This window comes from Conger conger, chromosome 4 (assembly GCF_963514075.1).
Source record: "Conger conger chromosome 4, fConCon1.1, whole genome shotgun sequence".
Lineage (NCBI taxonomy): Eukaryota > Metazoa > Chordata > Actinopteri > Anguilliformes > Congridae > Conger > Conger conger.
Window position 1 is genome coordinate 44,973,401 of NC_083763.1, and position 23,352 is coordinate 44,996,752.

At 47.2% G+C, this 23,352-nt stretch overlaps 1 protein-coding gene across 1 annotated transcript in view; it reads left to right on the top strand.

Annotated features, from left to right (window-relative positions):
* The window catches only part of sned1 (sushi, nidogen and EGF-like domains 1), a 38,917-nt gene that overhangs the window by 11,807 nt on the left and 3,758 nt on the right, over positions 1–23,352 (top strand). Inside the window, exons 6-25 of the mRNA XM_061238787.1 lie at positions 236–349; positions 704–817; positions 1,813–1,926; positions 2,583–2,627; positions 2,972–3,079; positions 4,503–4,595; positions 5,523–5,657; positions 6,017–6,136; positions 6,832–6,948; positions 8,450–8,593; positions 9,862–10,035; positions 10,765–10,878; positions 11,197–11,310; positions 11,765–11,878; positions 12,002–12,118; positions 12,889–13,176; positions 16,104–16,287; positions 19,014–19,126; positions 20,057–20,335; positions 22,297–22,441. Of these exons, the coding sequence (XP_061094771.1) occupies positions 236–349; positions 704–817; positions 1,813–1,926; positions 2,583–2,627; positions 2,972–3,079; positions 4,503–4,595; positions 5,523–5,657; positions 6,017–6,136; positions 6,832–6,948; positions 8,450–8,593; positions 9,862–10,035; positions 10,765–10,878; positions 11,197–11,310; positions 11,765–11,878; positions 12,002–12,118; positions 12,889–13,176; positions 16,104–16,287; positions 19,014–19,126; positions 20,057–20,335; positions 22,297–22,441 (2,746 nt within the window). The remainder of the gene's footprint in view (positions 1–235; positions 350–703; positions 818–1,812; positions 1,927–2,582; positions 2,628–2,971; positions 3,080–4,502; positions 4,596–5,522; positions 5,658–6,016; positions 6,137–6,831; positions 6,949–8,449; positions 8,594–9,861; positions 10,036–10,764; positions 10,879–11,196; positions 11,311–11,764; positions 11,879–12,001; positions 12,119–12,888; positions 13,177–16,103; positions 16,288–19,013; positions 19,127–20,056; positions 20,336–22,296; positions 22,442–23,352) is intronic.

The following is a 23,352-nucleotide window of genomic DNA, read 5'->3' on the forward strand; positions in this document are numbered from 1 at the left end:
TGCAGAGAATGTGTGGGCAGCAGAGGTGGAAAGTCCAGGGGTCATAAAGTGAAAGTCCTGCCATGTGTTTCTCCCATCCGTAGACTGAGTTCACACATTAGTTCAATCTCCTGGTTCAGGAATTGTGACAAAATACAGGGCAGGACATTTACTTTCCGAACCTGGGTTTTACACCTCTTGGTGGGCGGTAATGGTTGGCTCCTCTTCATGATATCTGCCTCTCCCTCTCTCTCAGATGTAAATGAGTGTGCCTCATACCCGTGCCAAAATGATGGCACCTGCTTGGACCAGGTCAACAGCTTCTCCTGCCAATGCCCGCCTGGGTATACAGGATCACTGTGTGAAACAGGTACCACCCTCTCCAATTAATACCCCACTGACCTCCCCCATATCCATCCCTCCATAGGGCCGCTTACCTTGAAATATCCAAAATGACCGATCCCCCCATTCCCCTCCCCTGGTATTCCCAGTAGGAGAGATCTGCGTAGGCTCTTCTCCCATCACATCCCCCTTCAGCCTGTCCAGACCACCATGTACAGTAGTTCCCACACTCCAGCCCGCAGACACACATCAAACTTCCTCTAATACCTTTCGCAGCCAGTGACACATACTTGCCGAGTGAGCGGAGCAATGTGGAGGATATATTAATCAGCTGAGCAAATAACATTTCCGCCTGTGTGTGTGTGCCGTCTGTTGTTTCCAGACATCGATGAGTGCCACGACCGACCGTGCCTCAACGGTGCTCAGTGTGTCCAAGGCGTGGGTAATTTCACCTGTTTGTGCAAACCTGGCTTCACTGGGACTCTGTGTGAGACAGGTGAGTGGGGGGCTGGGGGAGGGGGAATTGTATACGAAGTCTCCGCTCTTCTGTTTTCCTTCTGGGAGCTCTTCAAGTTTCGCAGCTGAGCTCTCAGTCATTTCGAGCTGCTGAGTTAGCCTTTCGTCTCCGTTCCCACCGCCCCCCCATGGCCATTGCCACAACAGCGAGCCGCTCGCTCACCAGAATCCAGGATCTGCCCTCGGCTCGAGGTTTTGAGAACTGAAATGACCCGTTGCACCTGCGGAGGAAGCCGAGAGTTGTGTCTGACATGTTATTGGGGAAATCTAAGGAAATCCAGCAGGGAGTGACATTGCATTAAGCCTGCTTCTATCAGACACTATAAGTTCGACACAGAGCTGGATTACTGTAATGCCAGACACCTGGTCACTGAAACCAAATCCCAAAGGGGGGGGGGGGGGGAGTTCAGATTCCTCCGCAGCAGTAGACCGGGATGCCAGATTCATAAGCTTTGGCCAAGCTTGTGTCACCGTAGTTCAAAAGAGCATTAAACAGTCGTGACCTTGGAAGTATAAGGTTCTATCTGTGTTCTGAGTGGTTTCGAGATATTGAACTTCAAAGATATCAAATTGTACTCACTTTTAAAGAGTATTTTTGTGCCTTATAAACAACATATTTATGACACAAATTTAAAAGATGCCAGTTAGAACCTTATAATTCCAAGATCTCGGATGTCTTATGTTTTGCTCTAAAATAGAAAATATTAGCTTGTTTTAAGCTGTTTGCATGACTAGTGAAATTTTCTTACCCCATTGGCAAATCTTGAAATGAGTCAAACTGCATTGGCAATATTTTTGTCTTACTAAGCAAAAAAGTACTGTAATAGAAGTAAGATGTTAAATGTCAATATAAGACTAAAATACTTGTTGAGATTGACTTATTTTTAGTTTTTGCCTGTGTCTTAACTGTTGAGTCTGAGGAAACCGACAAATTGTTAACGGTTGCGGTGCTCTGTGTTTTCTGGGTCAATCCAGATATCAATGAATGCGAGTCACAGCCGTGTCTGAACGGGGGAGAGTGCATCGACCGGATGAACAACTACAGCTGCACCTGTCCTGCCAACTTCACTGGTGTACACTGTGAGACAGGTGAGTCAGTCCAGACTCTGCCCAGAGGTCTCGGCTCTGCCCTCACTTCCGCCTGTAACTTTGAGTCTCTTCTCTTTTTTTCCAATCATCCCCCCTCGGCGGTTTACGATATAAATGTTGACACAGTCAGCTACTTTCTCTATTCTGTTTAGTTTCCTGTAATATACTTTTTTTTTTCCAACTGAGAAAGGCACGAAAACCCTTGTGAGCGAAAAAATGGGATGACTGCGGACCTGGAACCACATGTTGTGGTGTCCCGGCGGGTTTGCTGATAAGTTCCTCAGAGTATCGCGGTTTTAGACCCTTGGAGGTGGTGTGGTCGGCAGTGGGTTCACTGTGGTTATAAAAAAGGAGGGAAAAAACAGACAGACAGCTCCCTTGCTTTGCACTGGCCCAGTAGTTAAGAATTCATGAATTTCCTGCATGTCGAAGCAAGTTTGCTTTGATTCGATTTCTTTGGCACACGATGCTGTTGAGATGCATTGTTTTAATTCAAAGTGCAATGTAGGTCTGGTTGCACTTGTTGGTTCGAGCTTTGCTTTTGTTTGGGTTGTGGCTGTTTTGTTGCCAGCTGGATATAAAACTCATTGTGAATGGATGGAGCATGCTCCACAGTGAGGTCTGTTCTGAGCATTTCTTTCGTTTCTGTCTTACAGAAGTGGAGGTTCTGAGGAATGCCTCGTCTACTGAGAAACCAACAGGCATGTACAGTAACAGATATATTTTCATCCTTTCACAAAAAAACATTATCGTAAATAGCATTTATCCTTGTCAATTCGTTTGTAGCATTTAGCAAGCCTTGCAGTTGCATGCAGCAAGTTCTCTGAAAAGTTCCAAAAATAAATGAAAACGCTCTCCTAACGTGTGAATTTCCCCTTAATATCTGCTCGGTCTTGTAGAGTCAATATTTTCAGTTCCAATCTGTAGCTGGCTGACATCCAGGCCATATTCTGTTGCCGAGGCAAAAACAGGGCACAGGCACGGTAGACGATCTAGAACAGTCTTTGCTTCCATGCGATGATCGTGACCTTTGACCTCCCGACAGCTCCTTGCCAGGGAGAGGGCTGCTTGAGCCGGCAGACCTGCGAATACATCAGCGCCGGGAACTACAACTGCACGTGCTCCCCTGGTTACATTGGCGACAACTGCGAAGGTACCGTGCTATGCCCATGGTGGAAATGGGAAAGGAGCTGGTATCTATAGACAGGTATCCGGCGGCTAACTGTGGTCTCCCACAGGAATAGAACGGAAGGCTTTTTGAAGTGGTTTCTGGGAAATTGCCGCTGCGATGATGGACGACTTTAATTATTAAAGCACGGTGTGGCCTCGGCCGGTTAACTGCAAAGGCCCGGAACAGCAGTCGCTTGATGTTGTAAATAATTGCTTTATGGCATGTTTTATTAGTTTACCAACAAAAGGAAATGCTCGTCTAGACATAAAAGGACCGCTTTACGAGAAAACGGCAATCTTTGGTATTCAGTTCATTTTTTTCATACGAAATATGCATGCTACTGCCGCCTCCAATTCACTGCTTGCTTCCTTTGGAGTTTAGCTTAGGCTCAGCACTCCCTCAGTACTTCCTCCTTAAAAAAAACCCCAAAAAAACAGCTGCTTCTTGTGTAACTGCTTTTTAAGCAGTTTGTCCAAGAAATATGTTTAGCATTATTATTCTATCCTCGGGCTCTTCCCCACTTTAGCACGAGATCTATATTGTTCTGTATTATACCTTATGTGGGCATGGCCATATTTGTTCTGTTTGTTTTAGGGAAAGCCTCTCTGTGTTTTTAAACGCGGTACGCCTGCTTCGGCAATTGGTTTCACCTGTCTTGGTCGATTGCCTCCTCTTTTTTTCTTTCTGGGAAACGCGGTTTAATAGCATGTGAGCTGTTGTAAGTTCACGCTTCTCCTCACCCTTAAGCTGAAATAGCTATCAGCGGTTATATGGACTCTCTTAAATCTCCGCAATACCTTCCCGCTTGGCTCACTTGGAAGGAGCTGTGGAAAAAGGCGTGCGGTCTTCCGAGGAAGAGAAGGTAGAGCTCCAGCAGGACGCGGGCCGTGCTTAATCGGGCCCGGAGATTGTCTCCGTGGAATTAACGATCTATTAATTACCCCGAGGGCCTGTACGTTTCGATCAACAAACATGTTCCATATTATCAGAAAAATAATATCCTCACGCAACCCCCCGGACTTCAAAAGGAAGCAATTTAGCAGTGATACAGTCACTTCCTTTGATCCGCAACTGCAATTATTTGGGAAAGAAAAATAAGAACAGACTTCCAATTTGTCCCATTGAAGCACACAGCATGTTGACTCTAATTATCTGGTCGTGTTAATTATGCTTGAAATGTGAGTGGCTGGGACCCAAAACATAATTTGTGTTCGAGAATCATCCTGCATACACGCGCAGGGGCCTTTAATAACCAGTATTTACGCTTTTGTGCCGGCTTGACCGGCACTAATACAGAAACATGTTCCCGGAGCGTTCCGAAGGGTTCCCCAGCATTTGCTTCGACAACAGCTACAAAGCGCTTTCCGGTTGCGTGACGTCAGCGGTCCCCTTTTTGTCTCTGCAGAGGAGTGTCCGTGCCAGAACGGGGGTGTGTGCGTGGGCATGAACGGCACCTGTGAATGCCCGACAGGCTACACCGGCCTCTACTGTCAGTTAGGTATGTATTCGTGGCGAGAACCAGTAATGGAAAGCAGATGCATTCCTGGTGAATCGCGCCCGAGCGGTTGCCAGCATGCGCTGTACGCGCTAGAGAGGCGCGAGGAAACCCGTTCCCCAGCTCCTGGAGCGGAGCTCTTAAGCTGTAGCAATGCTCTTACTGTAAGGTATTCTTCAGCTCTTAGAGAAGTGTTGTAAGGCTCTTTTATTATAGTGGTGTGCATGTTTCCTTTCCTTCCCTCGCCCAAGTGGTACACTGCAAATAATTCAAAGTATTTTAGTCTTATATTTAAGACTAAATTGGACTAAATTGTATTTTGTATGGAGAATCTCCAGGCTTAATCTGTGTCTGTGAAACTGGCCCAAAATCTTATTTATATTGCTTTTTTGCTAAATGTACACTGTCTCTTCTCATGTACACTGTCTCTTCTCATGTACTCTCTCTTCTCATGTACTCTGTCTCTTCTCATGTACTCTGTCTCTTCTCATGTACCCTGTCCCTTCTCATGTACACTGTCTCTTCTCATGTACTCTGTCTCTTATCATGTACTCTGTCTCTTCTCATGTACTCTCTCTTCTCATGTACTCTGTCTCTTCTCATGTACACTGTCTCTTCTCATGTACACTGTCTCTTCTCATGTACTCTGTCTCTTCTCATGTACTCTCTCTTCTCATGTACTCTGTCTCTTCTCATGTAAGCTGTCTCTTCTCATGTACTCTGTCTCTTCTCATGTACTCTGTCTCTTCTCATGTACACTGTCTCTTCTCATGTAAGCTGTCTCTTCTCATGTACACTGTCTCTTCTCATGTAAGCTGTCTCTTCTCATACATGCTGTCTCTTCTCATGTGCTCTGTCTCTTCTCATGTACTCTCTCTTCTCAAGTACTCTGTCCCTTCTCATGTGCGCTGTCCCTCCCTGTTGTCCAAGAGGTCACTCAGACCCCCTGCAGCAACAGCAGGCCCTGCCCCGATGGCGGACCCTGTCTGGAGTATGGGGGGACATACCTGTGCACCTGCCAGACGGGCATCAGCGACATCGACCACAAGGACTTCTACGCCTTCGGTAAGAAGGCCGGGACAAATCGCGTGAGGCCAATGTTGCCAGATGCTTGAATTAATTCCCCCTAAAAGCTCCTCAAAACCCCCCTGTCTTGCACTGACTGCAATACAGATTTATCTCAATTTGTCTCCCATGCCTCTTAAATTCCCCCATCTGTCTTTGTCTCCCATACAGATTTACGATAAAAATTTACTGTAAATCCTCCAGTCTAGCAACTCTGCTTTTTGTGTTTTAGTCGGTTCATAAAAACGCAAAATCACCATTGGTGTCTGACGTAAATGATCCATGCACGCAGACCCAATAATGTAAGAAATAAGAGATGGTTTGATTGGCGTACGGTCACGTCGGTGTGTGTTTTCCAGTGCAGCCCCGATCGGTCTGTGACTCCTCCCCCTGCCTGAACGGGGGCTACTGCTACGAGCGAGATGGAGGCTACACCTGCGAGTGCAAGCACGGCTACCGGGGAAAGCACTGTGAGAAAGGTAAGCACGGCTACCGGGGAAAGCACTGTGAGAATGGAGCACTGTGAGATAGGTAAGCACGGCTACCGGGGAAAGCACTGTGAGAAAGGTAAGCACGGCTACCGGGGAAAGCACTGTGAGCATGGAGCACTGTGAGATAGGTAAGCACGGCTACCAGGGAAAGCACTGTGAGCATGGAGCACTGTGAGATAGGTAAGCACGGCTACAGGGGAAAGCACTGTGAGATAGGTAAGCACGGCTCAGCTGAGTTAATTTTTGAAAGGGACGGCCTCTTTTGGTCAGTTGCAGCTCATCCTGAGCCACCGGCGATGGCAGGGCTGCTTTTTTTGATGATAGCCGCAAAACATGTTCTGAACCCACTTACGTTTTTCAACAACATTGCTTTAATGTGGCAGACCATTAACCCTTTGCATTATTTTGGAATGTTTGGAATGTTTAGATATTTTGGATTTTTAGCGTTCTAGAACTTTTCACTCCAACCCTAACAAAGCACACCTCATTCAACAGTGACATATCTTATTGAGCTAAATAGCAGGACCCGACATGCCAAATTAAGGTTGGAATGAAAACCTACAATTGGAGTAGGGTTGGACAGCCCTAGCACAGTACCTTATGGGGGGCCTGGATCAGGCTCTCCGCAGTACATAAACCGATGGTGCGGACTGGACCTCTGACGTAACCCCCCACCCTCTCAGTCAGGTTAAGCAGCTGCGCGTCTGGCCCCTGCCGCAACGGCGGATCCTGTAAGGAGGAAGGGGGCAGCTACCACTGCATCTGCCCCTACCGCTTCACCGGCAAGCACTGTGAAGTGGGTGAGTCCAGACTGCCTTCCCCTCGCAAAGACACAGCGTAATGTCAGAGATACGAGAGCACGCACACCCCTGCTGAAAAACCCGGCTCAAGCTATGTTTTCAAACAGCTGGTAGCTGGTTGACCAGCTCATACCCTGCTAGACCAACTTTATGACCAGCTTGGCTATGCTGGTTGACGAGCTCATACCCAGCTAGTCCAGTTTTATGACCAGTTTGACCATGCTGGTTGACCAGATCATACCCAGCTAGACCAACTTTATGACCAGCTTGGCTATGCTGGTTGACAAGCTCATACCCAGTTAGTCCAGTTTTATGACCAGTTTGACCATGCTTTTTGACCAGATCATACCCAACTAGACCAACTTTATGACCAGTTTGACCATGCTGGTTGACCAGATCATACCCAACTAGACCAACTTTATGACCAGTTTGGCTATGCTGGTTGACCAGCTAATACCCAGTTAGACCAGCTTACCAACTTAATTTTAGATAGATTTTACAGCAGGGATCAGCACCTACTGTAGGAGCCATCCCCATATCGGTTTGGGGGCAGCAATGGGGGGGTTAAAATTACCCTCTCAGGCCGCACCCTTGGATGAAGTACAATACTTCTTCTCCAGCAAAGACTCCTGGAACGGGTTGAAATGTAAGCGCTGTAATGGCTTACATTAATATCAATAATTTCTGCCTCCCCAGTTTGTTTCTTTTTTTTTGCCAGAAGTACTTCCGCACAGTAAGCCTTGCAGAAGAACAGTAATAAAATACACTGGGCCAAAGCCAATTCTTTTGTTTTATCTTTAGTATTTTTTTAAACTTTGTGTTACATTTGTATTGTGCAAGGACTTGTACTTGCGTAATAGCAGAATATGCTGGAACATATTTATCCCGGCTGTGCTCGTGTTGTTCACATCTAAAGGCACGATAATGTCCCCTAGTTACTCGTAATGTCCTCGCTGACCCATGGCACAGTACAGTAACCCAGTAGGCCGCTAATGTAAAAAAGCAGAAGTGCACACGCACACACCCATGCACATACATAAGTGCCTCTCACATGCACACACAAGCAGATGTGCACATGCATACCCACACATGCACACACACTCTTACAGACACACACGTACACACATACAGAAGTGCACACACACACACACAGACGCACATGCAAGAGGCTGTGCATACACACACCACACACACACTCTTACAGACGCACACATACGCACAAATTCTAGAGGATGTACACATGCACACGTACACACGTACTGAAGTGCAAACTCACACAGACGCACACACACAAGAGGCTGTGCGCACACACACACATATACACACACATCCATGCATGCACACACAGGCACATCACATAAGCAGATGTGCACATGCACACATGACACACAGGCAGATATGTATATGCACACACAAACTCACATGCATGCACACACACACAGTTATAGGCAGATGTGCACTTGCACACATGTGCACTAAAATATCTCTGTGTGTTTCCCAGGTAAGCCGGACCCCTGTGCCTCCAGCCCCTGCCTCAACGGGGGCACCTGTTTCCACTACATCGGGAAGTACAAGTGCGAGTGCGCCGGTGCGTACAGTGGGAGACACTGTGAGATCAGCAGGGTGTCTGCTCACAGCCTGCCAGGTACAGTATGATAGCCTCTCTGTCTCTCTCTATGGACTCCAGAACATGGCCTTTCACACTGATGGGGCAGTCTGTAACCTAGTGGCTAAGGTGCTTGACTGGGACCGGGAAGGTATGTGGTTCAGGCCCCAGTGTAGCCACAATAAGATCAGTGCAGCTGTTGGGCCCTTGAGCAAGGCCCCTTAACCCCGCATTGCTCCAGGAGGGATTGGCCCCGGCTTAGTCTGATCAACTGTAAGTCACTTTGGATAAAAGCCTCAGCTAAATAACTGCAATGTAATGTAATGGATCCCATCCCACAGCCGAATTAGAAAGAGAAATACGATGACAGGCTTTTTCTGCTATGTCCTGAGTTTATTCCTGTGAACACTGAGCAGGACTTGTAGGCTGTCATAGGCGATTGCTTCTCACTTCGTCCTGGGGAGGCTGTGCATGCTGCTTTTTGTTACAGCCAATCTCTTGCTCAACTAGGGTTGGGGAACACATGTGCTTAATTATTTTATGATTTATTCCTTCAACTTGTTAACACATGTCTTCAGTTCTTCATGATCTACCAAACTGTTAGCCTATTAGTTCTCCTCGGTCTTTAATTTGATCACTTAACATGATTATTTGTTTTTATATAACTGTTTGCAGTACAGCACAATGTGAATATGGGGCCTTTATGCCATTGATAATGTTGACATAATGTAATTTAAGATGGAAAATAATCCCTCAAAACATGAAAAATGTAATGAAGAAATATTTATGTTTGTTACAATTCTGGGATTGCAATTGTGGTTGGAACAAAAGCCAGCATATGCAGTGGTATTCTAGGACCAAGTTTGACAACAACAGTCAAACCATAGGCAAATATGCATGAAAATGGTGGGAATTGGTGTATTTCTCGCACCCACCACTAGATGGGGCAAAAGTAACAAATATACAGGCAGGTCAAAGTGCACGATGTGGATTCAGTTGTTTTGGCTGCGCGTACATGTAAGCTGCCGTGTTGAAGCAAAGAGCTGTGTTCATTTTAATACGATTTGCATTAAACCGTGTCACAAAGGAGCCAAAATAGCTGGTGCAAATACCCCCCCGGGACTAAACCGTGTCTGAGTGCAGAAAAAAGCTGCTTAAGCATTACAGCTCTTTGGGCACACGCTTGAGAAAAGGGCTAATCTCGCTTGCGCAGTACCCCTATGTGGCTGTGAGCCAGCCGCTAACGCTAACCGCTTGCGCTAACTGATAATGCTAACCGCTCACCACAGTGCCTCCCCCTGTCGCAGGGCTGGATTGTGGCCCGCCGGCACAGGTGAAGCACGCCGACATGCACTTCACCTCCAGGAAGCCCGGCTCCATGGCTGTCTACACCTGCCACCCCGGCTACACCCCCATGCCCCGGGCCACCCAGAGCATCTGCGGGAGCCAGGGGTCCTGGAGCCAACCGCCCGTGTGCGAGGGTAAAACCACCGGGAGGGAGGGGGGGGGAGGCAGGGATGACCGCTGCTAGAGATTTACTACCAGGCCAGGGGGGCTTTCCTTACCACCGCCGTCTGCTCGTGGGGGACAGGGCCGGGGAAACGGAGCCGACCAATAAAGCTGGGGTTTCAAACTGCGGCAGATTGAGATTTATTGAGTGGCGCTGAGGGGAAGTTGTGTGGGCTCTCTCAGTGTCTGACAGTGTCTGGGCAGACCAGGCTGTGGTCGGCGAAGGCAAACAGCGAGGCTGACAGACTGTATTTACGGTCAGCGTCTCAGCATCGTGGCCCTGCTTGGTATATGGCCACGCATTCGATAACAATGTGCAATTTCTGAGTTCTGCACTGCTTCATTCATAGAGTAGCTGCAGTAGTAACCATAAAGGAGTGTCTACCAGGCAAGGTTGCCAAGGCATGTAGTGCAGGCAGAAACTCTGGGCTTTCAAGACCAGGCTTGAAACGGTGCGAAATGCTATCTAGATTGTAGGTGTACTAAGCAGTATGTACACATTAGTGGCAGGAAAATGGTGGGCATTGTTTAGCTGAATGGCACTCACTGTTTGAAAATGAAATGTAAGGAATTTTGTACCACTCAGCTTGAAAGATATTCTGCTAAAGAAGCCGAACCAAAACTGGCCGGTGTGTGTCTCTATGTATGTGTGTGTGTGTGTGTGTGTGTGTGTGTGTGTGTGTGTGTGTGTGTGTGTGCAGAGATCAACGAGTGCCTGTCCCAGCCGTGTCTGAACGGGGGGACATGTCGTGACCGCGTGGCGGCCTATCTGTGCGAGTGTGAGGAGGGCTTCAGTGGCCCCCGCTGCCAGACAGGTACATCCTGCCCCCCTCGCTCGTCTCTGCACCTGACCCCAAAATTATTTCGGGTTCAAATACTTTTCTGTGCTCGATTGATCTTGCCTGCTGCAACTGAGCCGACCAAGAGGACCAGAAGGCAGGGCTTGCACCTTTTGAGAGTATTTCATAGGTTTCAATACACCAGACAAGCTCAGTAAAGCGTAGATAAGTATTTGAGTCCAAAACAATTACGTAATTAACCCAAGTCTGTTAGCATGTGGTTTGGTTTTGTAAAATGGTTAAATCTGGTGACCTCCTGCGCACCGCTGACGCCATGTTGTGTTGTGTGCTTAGATGCGGACGAGTGTCTGTCGGAGCCCTGCAAAAATGGAGGGACCTGCCTGGACCAGCCCGGCTCCTACTTCTGTCACTGTCCGCAGGGGTTTATGGGACAGGACTGTGAATTCGGTACAGTACCCTGACCCTCACTCCATGGGGACGAAAGGCACAAAGTAACCCTCGATATTTTTGCAAACGCTAGTGTATGCAAATGGAGGATATTTGATTTAATACCAGCCTTGATATTGCCAAGGAGAAACTGCTTAAAGGTTTACCAGGAAAAAGGCATATTTTTGGATAAAAAACCTGAGTAAGCAAAGGTTTTTTCTGTCTCGTCTAAGCACAGATAAGAACATCAAAGGATGTCTGCTACCCCAGCCTTAAGGGAGCCCCTTATCTTGAGTGCATTTTAAGCGCTGCCCTCAACTTAATGCAGTGTTTCAACTGCACTTAATGCAAAAGCAATCCTCAGCACACATTTCACCATTCAGCATAGCAGTATTGATATACTTACAGTATTCTTGCAAGTTTTCTCCCTGCTTTGTCACATGAGGTTATATTAGAGTCTGCTTTGTTTTTATAGAGCAGGATGGGTGCGAGTCAAACCCCTGTCAAAACGGGGGAGTGTGTCGTGGCTACAGAGGAAGTCGTCTGTGCGTGTGCAAGGAGGGATTCATTGGTGACCGATGCCAAATCTGTGAGTAAAGGATTCGCTGTACATTATTTTCCGGACCATGAGATAGATTTCCAGTGATCTTGAAATGTACCTTTTTCAGCCGCCATCTGCAGTGCCGCATTGTTGGTCTTTGTCTCCCCCTAGTGGAGAATCCCTGTATATCACAGCCCTGTGGAAACCGTGGCTTCTGCCGCAATGACCGGAGGGGGAATTACAGCTGCACCTGCCGGGTGGGCCACACAGGCAGGGACTGTGAGAAAGGTCAGCACACAAATACACTGGTTACATTAATATTTTTCCTACAGAATCCTGCTTTTAATATTTTTTGTGAATTCGCATTAGAAACTCACCCCCATCAAGGCCTCCATTTGGAAACATACACAGTCTCTCTTTACTCTCTTTGTTTTCACTAAGGACAGCAGCCAAGGACATAATCGGCCTCATTATTCAATTAGCAGTGTATTTTGATATCCATCAAGTCTTTCTTCAACTGTAGTAGACATGCCAATCAGCTTTCACACTTAGTATTTTGCTGGTTTTTCTTTTTAATGTCTTAAAACTGTAAAATTTGGTTCATTATATGTAATTAGTCTGCATGGCAGGGAAAAAACAGTACATGATGTAGCCCTCCGAGAAATGAATTTGACACCTTTTCCTTGACCTTTGGAGAGTAGGTTACTTGGAATGTTTTTTGGAATGTTTTTTTTTTTCAAAAGCCAGTGTTCTAGAACTCTTGCTTTAAATTACCTCCAGCATTGTTATATCAGCATTAGAATGCTTAGTTAAGAATATATCATGATTAGAACGTTCTTATCTGAACATTCTAGTCGCATATTTATGATTAGAATGTTCAACTCAGAACATTCTAATTGCATATTTGTGATTAGAATGTTCAGTTAAGAACGTTCTAATCACATATGTGTGATCTCACACTCAGGATTAAGTGTGAGTCAGTAGCTGTGGCCCTACTCTTTGGCTCGATGCGTTGAGGTCCAGTGCAGGTGTATGAGTGACTGCGCCTCCATTCCCAGACCTGCTGCCCCCCTCTGGCCTGTACGTGCTGCGGGTGGAGGAGAGCGAGGTAGAGCTGCGCTGGGACCTGCCAGACGCTCCCCAGAGCCTCATCAGCGGCTTCGCTATCACCTACGCGCCCCTGGGCCGCGGCACCCGCAAGACCGACTTCCTGGACAAGCTGCACTCCACCCATCTTCTGCGGGGCCTGGCGCCGGGCTCTGTCTACAACATCTCCACATACGCCGTCAAGCGCAACGCCAACAGCAACGACATCAGCCAGCCTGCTGTGGCTCTCATCCGCACCCGTGAGCATGCCCCAGATCCCCTCTGCTTCCTGCTTCACGCCAGGGTTAAGAAAACAGAGAGAAGATGGACCGTGACCGTACCCACATACTGGTGCCAGTCTGGAAGCAAAATAGACATGTAAAAAATGAAACTGACGATTTCTGGTTTGGCACAGTGGACGAGTCACATTCCATCTTAACCCTGTTTTATTAGCCTTGTTTCATGCCAGCCATTCATCTTTCTGTTGAAGTATCCCCTTTCTGCTGGTGTACCGTACATTTTGCTGCTAAGCTAGGGCACAGGGATTGGGTAAACTGACTGTGTACCATAAAACAATAAATATGACTTCAGTCGCTGTAAGTATGCACTGATCATTCCGGCCAGTATTGAATTTCAGTGGAGTTTTGACAGCTCACAATGTTCCTTCTCTGCTTTATGTATGCAATATATCCGAAGACCTATTAATTATTTCTTATCCCCTGTAGGGGGCACAAGTCTCTGGTCTATATCTCAAGAACCATATGCTCTACTGAAAGATTACACTACAAGGGACATTCAATAAAAATAAAATAAATTATATTTTCCGAAATATATTCACAGAAACGTGTTTTTGTAATCAAAGACACTTGTATTGTGTAAAAAAAAAAGAAAACACTTTTTTTCTTTCTTAAGAAAATTTGGTGTGGGGTAAGCAGAGGTGGAAAGTGCGGGGGCTAGAAAGTAAAAGTCAGCCAGCTGATTTCACTAGTTAGTTCTACCTCCTGGCTGAAGAATTGTGCTAATTAGCAAATGCAGGTAATTGGAACAATATACTGGTGAGGACTTCTACTACGGTATATTCTGAACCTGGATTTTCCTCTTCTGGTGCTAAGCCCTTTGTGTGGGTAGCGTCAGTGACCCGTGTATGTGTGGGTAGCATCAGTGACCCATGCGTGTGTGGGTAACATGAGTGACCCGTGTATGTGTGGGTAGCATCAGTGACCTGTGTATGTGTGGGTAATGTGAGTGGTTGGTGTATGTGTGGGTATTGTGAGTGGTTTGTGTATGTGTCGGTAACGTGAGTGACCTGTGTGTGTGTGGGTAACATGAGTGACCAGTGTGTGTGTGGGTAATGTCAGTGACCCGTGTGTGTGTGTGTAATGTGAGTGGTTTGTGTATGTGTGGGTAACGTGAGTGGTTCGTGTATGTGTGGGTAATGTGAGTGACCTGTGTGTGTGTGGGTAACGTGAGTGACTTGTGTATGTGTGGGTAGCATCAGTGACCCATGCGTGTGTGGGTAAAGTGAGTGACCTGTGTATGTGTGGGTAATGTGAGTGGCTTGTGTATGTGTGGGTAATGTGAGTGGTTTGTGTATGTGTGGGTAATGTGAGTGACCTGTGTGTGTGTGGGTAGCATGAGTGACTCGTGTATGTGTGGGTAATGTCAGTGACCCGTGTATGTGTGGGTAATGTCAGTGACCCGTGTATGTGTGGGTAATGTCAGTGACCCGTGTATGTGTGGGTAACGTGAGTGACCCGTGTGTGTGGGTAGCATCAGTGACCTGTGTATGTGTGGGTAATGTGAGTGGTTTGTGTATGTGTGGGTAATGTGAGTGGTTTGTGTATGTGTGGGTAACGTGAGTGGTTCGTGTATGTGTGGGTAATGTGAGTGACCTGTGTGTGTGTGTGGGTAACGTGAGTGGTTTGTGTATGTGTGGGTAATGTGAGTGGTTTGTGTATGTGTGGATAATGTCAGTGACCCATGTATGTGTGGGTAATGTCAGTGACCGGTGTATGTGTGGGTAGCATCAGTGACCCATGTGTGTGTGGGTAACGTGAGTGACCGGTGTATGTGTGGGTAGCATCAGTGACCTGTGTATGTGTGGGTAATGTGAGTGGTTTGTGTATGTGTGGGTAATGTGAGTGGTTTGTGTATGTGTCGGTAACGTGAGTGACCTGTGTGTGTGTGGGTAGCATGAGTGACCCGTGCGTGTGTGGGTAACATGAGTGACCAGTGTATGTGTGGGTAACATGAGTGACCCGTGTATGTGTGGGTAATGTCAGTGACCCGTGTGTGTGGGTAATGTCAGTGACCCATGTATGTGTGGGTAACGTCAGTGACCCATGTATGTGTGGGTAATGTCAGTGACCCGTGTGTGTGTGGGTAATGTCAGTGACCCGTGTGTGTGTGTGTAATGTCAGTGACCCGTGTGTGTGTGTGTAACGTGAGTGGTTTGTGTATGTGTGGGTAATGTGAGTGGTTTGTGTATGTGTGGATAATGTCAGTGACCCGTGTATGTGTGGGTAATGTCAGTGACCGGTGTATGTGTGGGTAGCATCAGTGACCCATGCGTGTGTGGGTAACATGAGTGACCCGTGTATGTGTGGGTAGCATCAGTGACCTGTGTATGTGTGGGTAATGTGAGTGGTTTGTGTATGTGTCGGTAACGTGAGTGACCTGTGTGTGTGTGGGTAGCATGAGTGACCCGTGCGTGTGTGGGTAACATGAGTGACCAGTGTATGTGTGGGTAACATGAGTGACCCGTGTATGTGTGGGTAATGTCAGTGACCCGTGTATGTGTGGGTAATGTCAGTGACCCGTGTGTGTGGGTAATGTCAGTGACCCATGTATGTGTGGGTAACGTCAGTGACCCGTGTATGTGTGGGTAATGTCAGTGACCCATGTGTGTGTGGGTAATGTCAGTGACCCATGTATGTGTGGGTAACGTCAGTGACCCGTGTATGTGTGGGTAATGTCAGTGACCCGTGTGTGTGTGTGTAATGTCAGTGACCCGTGTGTGTGTGTGTAATGTCAGTGACCTGTGTATGTGTGGGTAATGTCAGTGACCCGTGTGTGTGTGGGTAATGTCAGTGACCAGTGTATGTGTGGGTAACGTGAGTAGTCTGTGTATGTGTGGGTAACGTGAGTGACCCGTGTGTGTGGGTTGTACATGCCGTGCTCTCCACAGGGCCCAGGAAGGTGGAGCAGCTGCAGGTGGTGAACGTGACGTCCTCGCAGGTGTGGCTCCGCTGGTTGGTACAGACGGCTCAGCTCTTGGCCGTCAGCCAGGTTCGGGTGACCCTCGTGCCCTCGGAGGGCAGCGGGACCCGCACCGCCCTGGTCAACAGCAGCGTCACCGAGTACAGCTTCAGGTCAGCAGCTTCGCTTAAGAGCAGAGTCTTAAGAGCAGGGATCCCCTGCTGAAAAAAACAGCTTAAGCTAGGTTTTGAAACAGCTGGTAGCTGGTTGGCCAGTTTCGACCAGCTCCGAGCTTGACACGGTTTAGCTGGCTGACCAGTTCAGACCAACTCTCATCTCATCTGTCTAAATATATCTAAGAAGTCTTTTTGTTTTTAGTGCAGCAATTATCCTGGCCAAATTAACCAAGAGATCTATACACCAATGCCAGCTCACTTGTAGAATTGACCATTTGCTTTGTAGTGTAAATAATATTGCACAGGGACAAAAGTTATCAGAATGCATTTAGCATTGAGTGGGGTAGTAAATTATTAAGAACAACAGTTGGCATTAAATCCAGAAATGGATACCCCGGAAACCTCCTTGTGCATCCCTGGTTTTTTCACTTCCCAATCCTAAAAATCCTAATTTTAATTTCACAGAAAGCTACGATAAAATAAAACATAACTAACAGACCATACATACTGTGTCATGCAATGTATGTATATAGATGTATAGACTTTAATCTGAATTGAAGATCACTCTGTGTTATCAGTATGGGCAATGCCCTCATTATTTTGCACTGCAATTTTGTGGCTTGCAGGTCAATTGAAACCCACTATGTGTCTCTGTAGCCTCTTGGTTTGAATACATATGAAGATAATGGTAATATGAAGCCCTGAATCATTCAATCACAAGACACCAACAATCACCAACAATGAGGGGTTTGGTGCAAAACAACAAATTGCTGCTTTAACTGAATATCTGAAAACCAAAAATCAAACAAAAGATTGTCATTCAAAAGGCAGGTTTCTAAGTTGCCGTTCTAAGTTCTAAGTAACGTAATGGAAAATGAAAATATTCCATATGCACTGACTGTGCGCTCGTGTATTGGCAATGCATACTGTATTTCAGGTGCATTGACTGTACTTTTGCACGTTTAATCATGATTATGCAACAGTTAGTTCTGGTCCGCATTCTCGGCACAAAGTCAAGCACGTTTCCGGTGGGTGTTGGACTCCGCCAAGGTTGCCCCTTGTCACCGGTCCTGTTTGTGGTATTCATGGACAGGATCTCAAGGCGCAGCCGAGGTGAGGAGAGTGTCCGGTTTGGTGACCTCAGAATCGCATCTCTGCTTTTTGCGGATGATGTGGTTCTGCTGGCTTCATCGGACCGTGACCTTCAGCACGCACTGGAGCGGTTTGCAGCCGAGTGTGAAGCGGCCGGGATGAGAGTCAGCACCTCCAAGTCCGAGGCCATGGTTCTCTGCCGGAAAACGGTGGATTGCTCCCTCCGGGTTGGGAACGAGTCTTTGCCCCAAGTGAAGGAGTTCAAGTATCTCGGGGTCTTGTTCACGAGTGAGGGTAGAAGGGAGCGTGAGATCGACAGGCGGATCGGTGCAGCGTCAGCAGTAATGCGGGCGTTGCACCGGACCGTTGTGGTGAAGAAGGAGCTGAGCCGGAAGGCGAAGCTCTCGATTTACTGGTCGATCTACGTCCCAACCCTCACCTATGGTCACGAGCTTTGGGTAGTGACCGAAAGAACGAGATCGCGTATACAAGCGGCCGAAATGAGCTTCCTCCGTAGGGTGGCCGGGCTCAGCCTTAGAGATAGGGTGAGGAGCTCGGACATCCGGAGGGAGCTCGGAGTAGAGCCGCTGCTCCTTCGCATCGAAAGGAGCCAATTGAGGTGGTTCGGGCATCTCATCAGGATGCCTCCCGGGCGCCTCCCTTTGGAGGTTTTCCGGGCTCGTCCAACTGGGCGGAGACCCCGAGGGAGACCCAGAGCCCGCTGGAGAGATTATATATCTCTCCTGGCCAGGGAACGCCTCGGGATCCCCCAGGAGGAGCTAGAATGCGTTGCTGGGGAGAGGGACGCCTGGAATACCCGGCTTTGCCTACTGCCCCCGCGACCCGACTCCGGATAAGCGGGTGACGATGGATGGATGGATGGATAGTTCTGGTCCTCCTTGTGCCAAGAACTGGACCTTCCCGGATAATCATCTATATTTGTCATCTGCATAATTATTATTTGCGTAATTTGTTATTTGTATAATTCATTATTACATTTATTTATTTCATTTAGGGATCATCTGAAAATGAGAAAATGAGACTCAGAAATGAGTGTGATCCCCCTGTATAAATAAAGTAAATAAATAAATAAATGTATTCATATATGACGTATAAACACTGAAGTTAAACTTACTGTTTGCCCATTGCCGGCCAGAAGCAGATGGGCTTGGTTCTGCTGAAGGTTTCTTCCTGTTAGTCAGGGAGTTTTTCCTTGCCTCTGTTGCCCCAGACTTGCTCTGAGGGGGTCTCAGGCTTGAGTTGCTTTGTGACAATCTTGCATCTTGTAAAAAGCGCTATACAAATATACAATTGAATTGAACAGAACTGGTCCAGTAATTTGATTGGACCAGAGGTATTCCATGATGCAGATATAGAGTACAACGACATTGAAACTTTTTACTGTAAAAAATCATTCTATTTTGTTGACATTATAATTGATATATTATGTATGCTTATCAAATAAATATCACACTCAAGGTTGTGCTGTTATTATTGTATATCAGCATGGCCGTGATTATCAGCTGATTTACAGCTATGCTGACATACAGTATAGTAGCACTCCCTCTCAAGTGATATTGCTTAAGGATATGTTTGACACTGACTGTGCTGTTGTGTGTGCTCTTCTCCAGCTCTCTGCTCCCAGGTCAGCTTTACACCATAGATGTGCTGACTCAGAGTGGCCTCAGACCAGAGGAACTGCCCTCCACTAGCCAGTCTGCTGGGCCGCTGCGTGTCTGGACCAGTAGGTCACACGCACACACATGCTCACACACGCACACACAGATACATGCACACACACATTCACACACACACACCTAGAAAATGTGCCCTCTTGGTTTCTATTTCCCCTCTTGGTGGATGTGTAATGACACCATGGTCCCCTGTTAGATAGGTAGACAAGTGTACAAGTACACACACGCAGGCATGCACACACACAAGCTTGTGTGCACACATACCACCACACACACATACACACACATATACACAGGCAGACAACCTCCCTGAATATGCATTCATCCATCCATTATCTAAATCCTGGTCAGGCTGGAGTACAGGCGGGAATACACTCTGGGAAGATTGCCAATCCATCACAGGGCACACTACTTCCTCACACACTCACACCCAGGACCTTCTTGCAGTGAGGCAACAATGCTATCCACTGCACCACTGTGCTGCCCTCACACTTAACATACTTCCACAATCCCTCTGTGCCAGTCATAGCGGTGCATACTGGATCAGCATGTCTGACACGCAAATGCTATGCTACACAAACTATGACTGAAGGCCAGTCCACACCAATAACTATAATAATAACTATAAATATGTCTTTTTAACAATCGTTGTAACTCAAGTGGATGGTGGAGAGCACACCACAACTATAATGACAACGAGAGTGACAGATGATATCATTGGAATCACATTCAGAGCGATTTTTTTGCAGCTTCATGAACGATAAAACACTGACAGCCAATCAAAATCCATCCGAATTTACAGGGCGTCACATTGCAAATGGCAAACGACATAGCCGAGAGGCTATTTACAGAACATTATCGTTCATCAGTGTGGATGCTCACATCGTTACTGTGATAGTTATGGCTATGGTTATAGTTATAGTTGGTGTGGATGGGCCTCACACACAGACACTCAGCCATGGTGAACTCTCCTTCCCCAGGACCCCTTCCCCCTCAGAACCTCTCCCTGGCCCACGTCACCACCACCTCTGCTCAGGTCACATGGGACCGCCACCCCAGGAGTCTTCCGGACGGCTTCGTGGTGAATGTGACGCGGGGCCTGAGCACTAGGAGTCGCTACCTGCCCAACGGGAAGATGGGCGCGTACACTCTGCGCGACCTCGTCCCCGGTCAACACTACCGCCTGGCGCTGACCGCCATCCTCAACACCGACTGGGAGCAGGTCCACAGCGTGCCCCAACACCTGGCCTTCACCACCCGTGAGTGAGAGAGAGCTTCACTGTCGAAAAAGGCTGTCATAACAAGCGTTTTAGTCCTGTGATAATGCATAAAATCTTGTTTTTTTTTAGGAAGATGCTTTATTTAACCGCATGGGGTACCCCATTTGTCCTCTGCATATGACCCATCCTAGTTATCCACTACGCTCAACCAACAACCTTCTGGGTCCCAGTCATGTACCTTAGCTATGACGCTACAGGCTTTTTTCTGTCAAGTAGAAAAGATTAGCTTGTCTTACGTTATTTTTGCTTGACAAGTAAAATTATCTTACCATTGGCAAGTCTTGAGTCAAAGTGTCTCACCCCATTGCCAATTTATTTGTCTTATCTTGCAAAAGAGTAATAGAAATACGATCTTAAGTCTTAATATGACTAAAATACTTCTTTATATTGACTTATCTTTTGGTTTTTGCCGTGTTCTTGATCCCAGTTATGGAGGATTTTGCACATCGACGCCGTCCTTTAGAATTAGAGGAGTATTTTTGAGAGGATTGTGGGGAGCGTTAGGCATGCGTTGATGCTCAACGTGCACAACACTTTTCTTGGTATTTCTCAGTTCAAGTGTAACAGTAGACCGCTGTGAGGTCGAAAGCGGGATTACGGGGGGGTCACATCATCAGCGATATTAGTAAACAAAGCATTCTCTGAGAGCTTACACACGTTGCTTTGGCGAGGGCGATCCCTTTCGTGGTTCCCAGGTGACTGAACCCGCCTTGAATCGGCCTTCTGTCTGCGAGCGGCGGAGGAAGGAGCCCCCTCCGATTAGCCGGGGCTGGTTCAATGCTAACGGCAGCTTAAGGTTGTCATTACTTCCTCATCAGGCCCTGGCATGCTCTGGCAGAGACCTCCCGCATGAACAATGGGGTCTTTCTCCTGCCCCCCGCGGCTCCCCGCGCGGGAAATGGCCTCCCTCTGGACGCCCGCGCCTCAACGTTAGCATGTAAGCGCTAGCTTGAGGGTTGAGCCGTGAGCTGCCGTTCCTGTCGCTCAGGCATGTGCTGCCCATTACCGAACAAAAGAGGACTGTTGCCAGGGGAAACCACCACTACTTTTCGCCTACATTTTGTCACTGCTGGTTTCAGGTTTGCTCTCTTCACGCTACCGCGTGTTATGATTGGAAAATTGATCAAAAATGCGTCTGGTGGCAGTAGTTTGTGCTGTAGAGCAAGAGATATCAACCTCTTATGCTCCAGGGGACCTGACCCAGGCTAACATGGCATCCAGGGGACCCATATCATAAGATCACCCTTTAAGGTGTGAGATCATAACTATGTGAATGGAATGTTTTTTTTTTTTAAAGATATTTTTTAGGCCTTTTTCAGCTTTACTGGACAGTATAGAGAGACAGGAAGAATGGGAGCGAGAGGGAAAGTCATGTGACAAATGTCAGACGGTCGGATTCGAACCACTGACGTCGCGGCTCGCAATGACCATGCGGTCAGTGCTCTACAGGCTGCGCCACCGAGACACCCGTGATTGAAATGTTCTTAACTGAACTTTCTAATGCTGATGTGACAGTCATGACTGGTAGTTGAAAGCAGTGGAGTTTTGATCACTCCAAAAAGCCTACTCTTCAGAGGGACAAAAAGATTTAACCTTCGTATTATGTTTGGGGTCTATTTGACCCCATTCAGTGTTTGACATCTCTTTAAAAATGTGTTTTAATCTTGATACTGTATGATTTTCAACAGTAAACAGTAACACTTTATTTGACACTTCAATTATGCCTTCATGACAATGTCATAAGCACGTCTTAATGCTTCATGACGTGTCATTATCTGTCATAAACCATAAGATATTTTGTCTTTGTCAGGCAACCTGATATCATTGTTTTGTCTTGGTTGCCGTGGTTAATATCTCCACTCCAGGCCCTGTTGAGTGCCCGTGGCTCTCCCCATGTTAGGAGCCAGTTTTATAACCCCTCTCTGTCTTCTCTGGGACAGTGCCTATGGAAGACCGTCCGGAGAGGAGGGAGAGGCCCGCTCAGCCTGTGCGGGAGCGGCAGGTTGGCCGCCATCCCCTCAGGCCCGTGGTGCAGCAGGAACTGGACGGGGTGGTGGAGCAGGAGCCCCCCAGGGAGCCGCCCAGGTACAGGGAGAGCCGCAGAGAGGAGACAGGACCTCGCAATGCGCTACGCTAGCACATCATCAGCACGTCATTGTATAATAATCACCACATGTTTTAAGTGAATATGTTTGTATTTCAAAAGTCAGGAAATTAAATTAATCAGCCCTAAAGCTAACATCTGCCGCACTCACGGCAATAATAATATAATTTGGTATTTAGTTAATGCTTTTATCCTAAGTGACCAGTTTATTAGACTAAGCAGGGGACAATCCCCCCTGGGGCTATACAGGGTTTAGGGTCTTGCTCAAGGGCCCAACAGCTGTTGCAGATCTTATTGTGGTAACGCTGGGGCTTAAACCATCAACATTCCAGGGTCCCAGTCATGTACCTTAGCCACTAGGCTACAGGCTGCCCTATCTTCATCATCATGCTAAATCATCATCGTCACTGTTGGCAACTTATTCTTCATTGATTTTTGTCATTTTTAATGGGGATGTGCAATTATAATGCATGTCTATATCTGTAATATGATGCATTTTACTCTATATACTACAGGAAAAAGCTGGAAAAAGGAATGGTGCAATGCCGTGTCTTTTAAGTAGAGTTTGTGGGGTGCTTACTTACACAACCCCAACATCCCACCCACACAAATCTTGTGCCTAACACCGCCCTTTAGCCAGGACTATACTGGAAATGCCAGAACCTCGCCTGCCTCATCGTAGTATGGCCCTACATGGGATGGCCTACAGTTGCAGTTGGTTGGGAATTCCAAATGTGAATGTGGGAGAAAAAGATAAATAGCTGCATTAGAAATGTAAGGTTTCCATTTGTGATTCAAAATGGCCTCTTTGGGCATCATGTTAGTGCTGTCAGGTTAATTGTGAGTACACTGTAATTGGAAATAATGTTCTGCCCCCCCCTCCCCTCCCCTT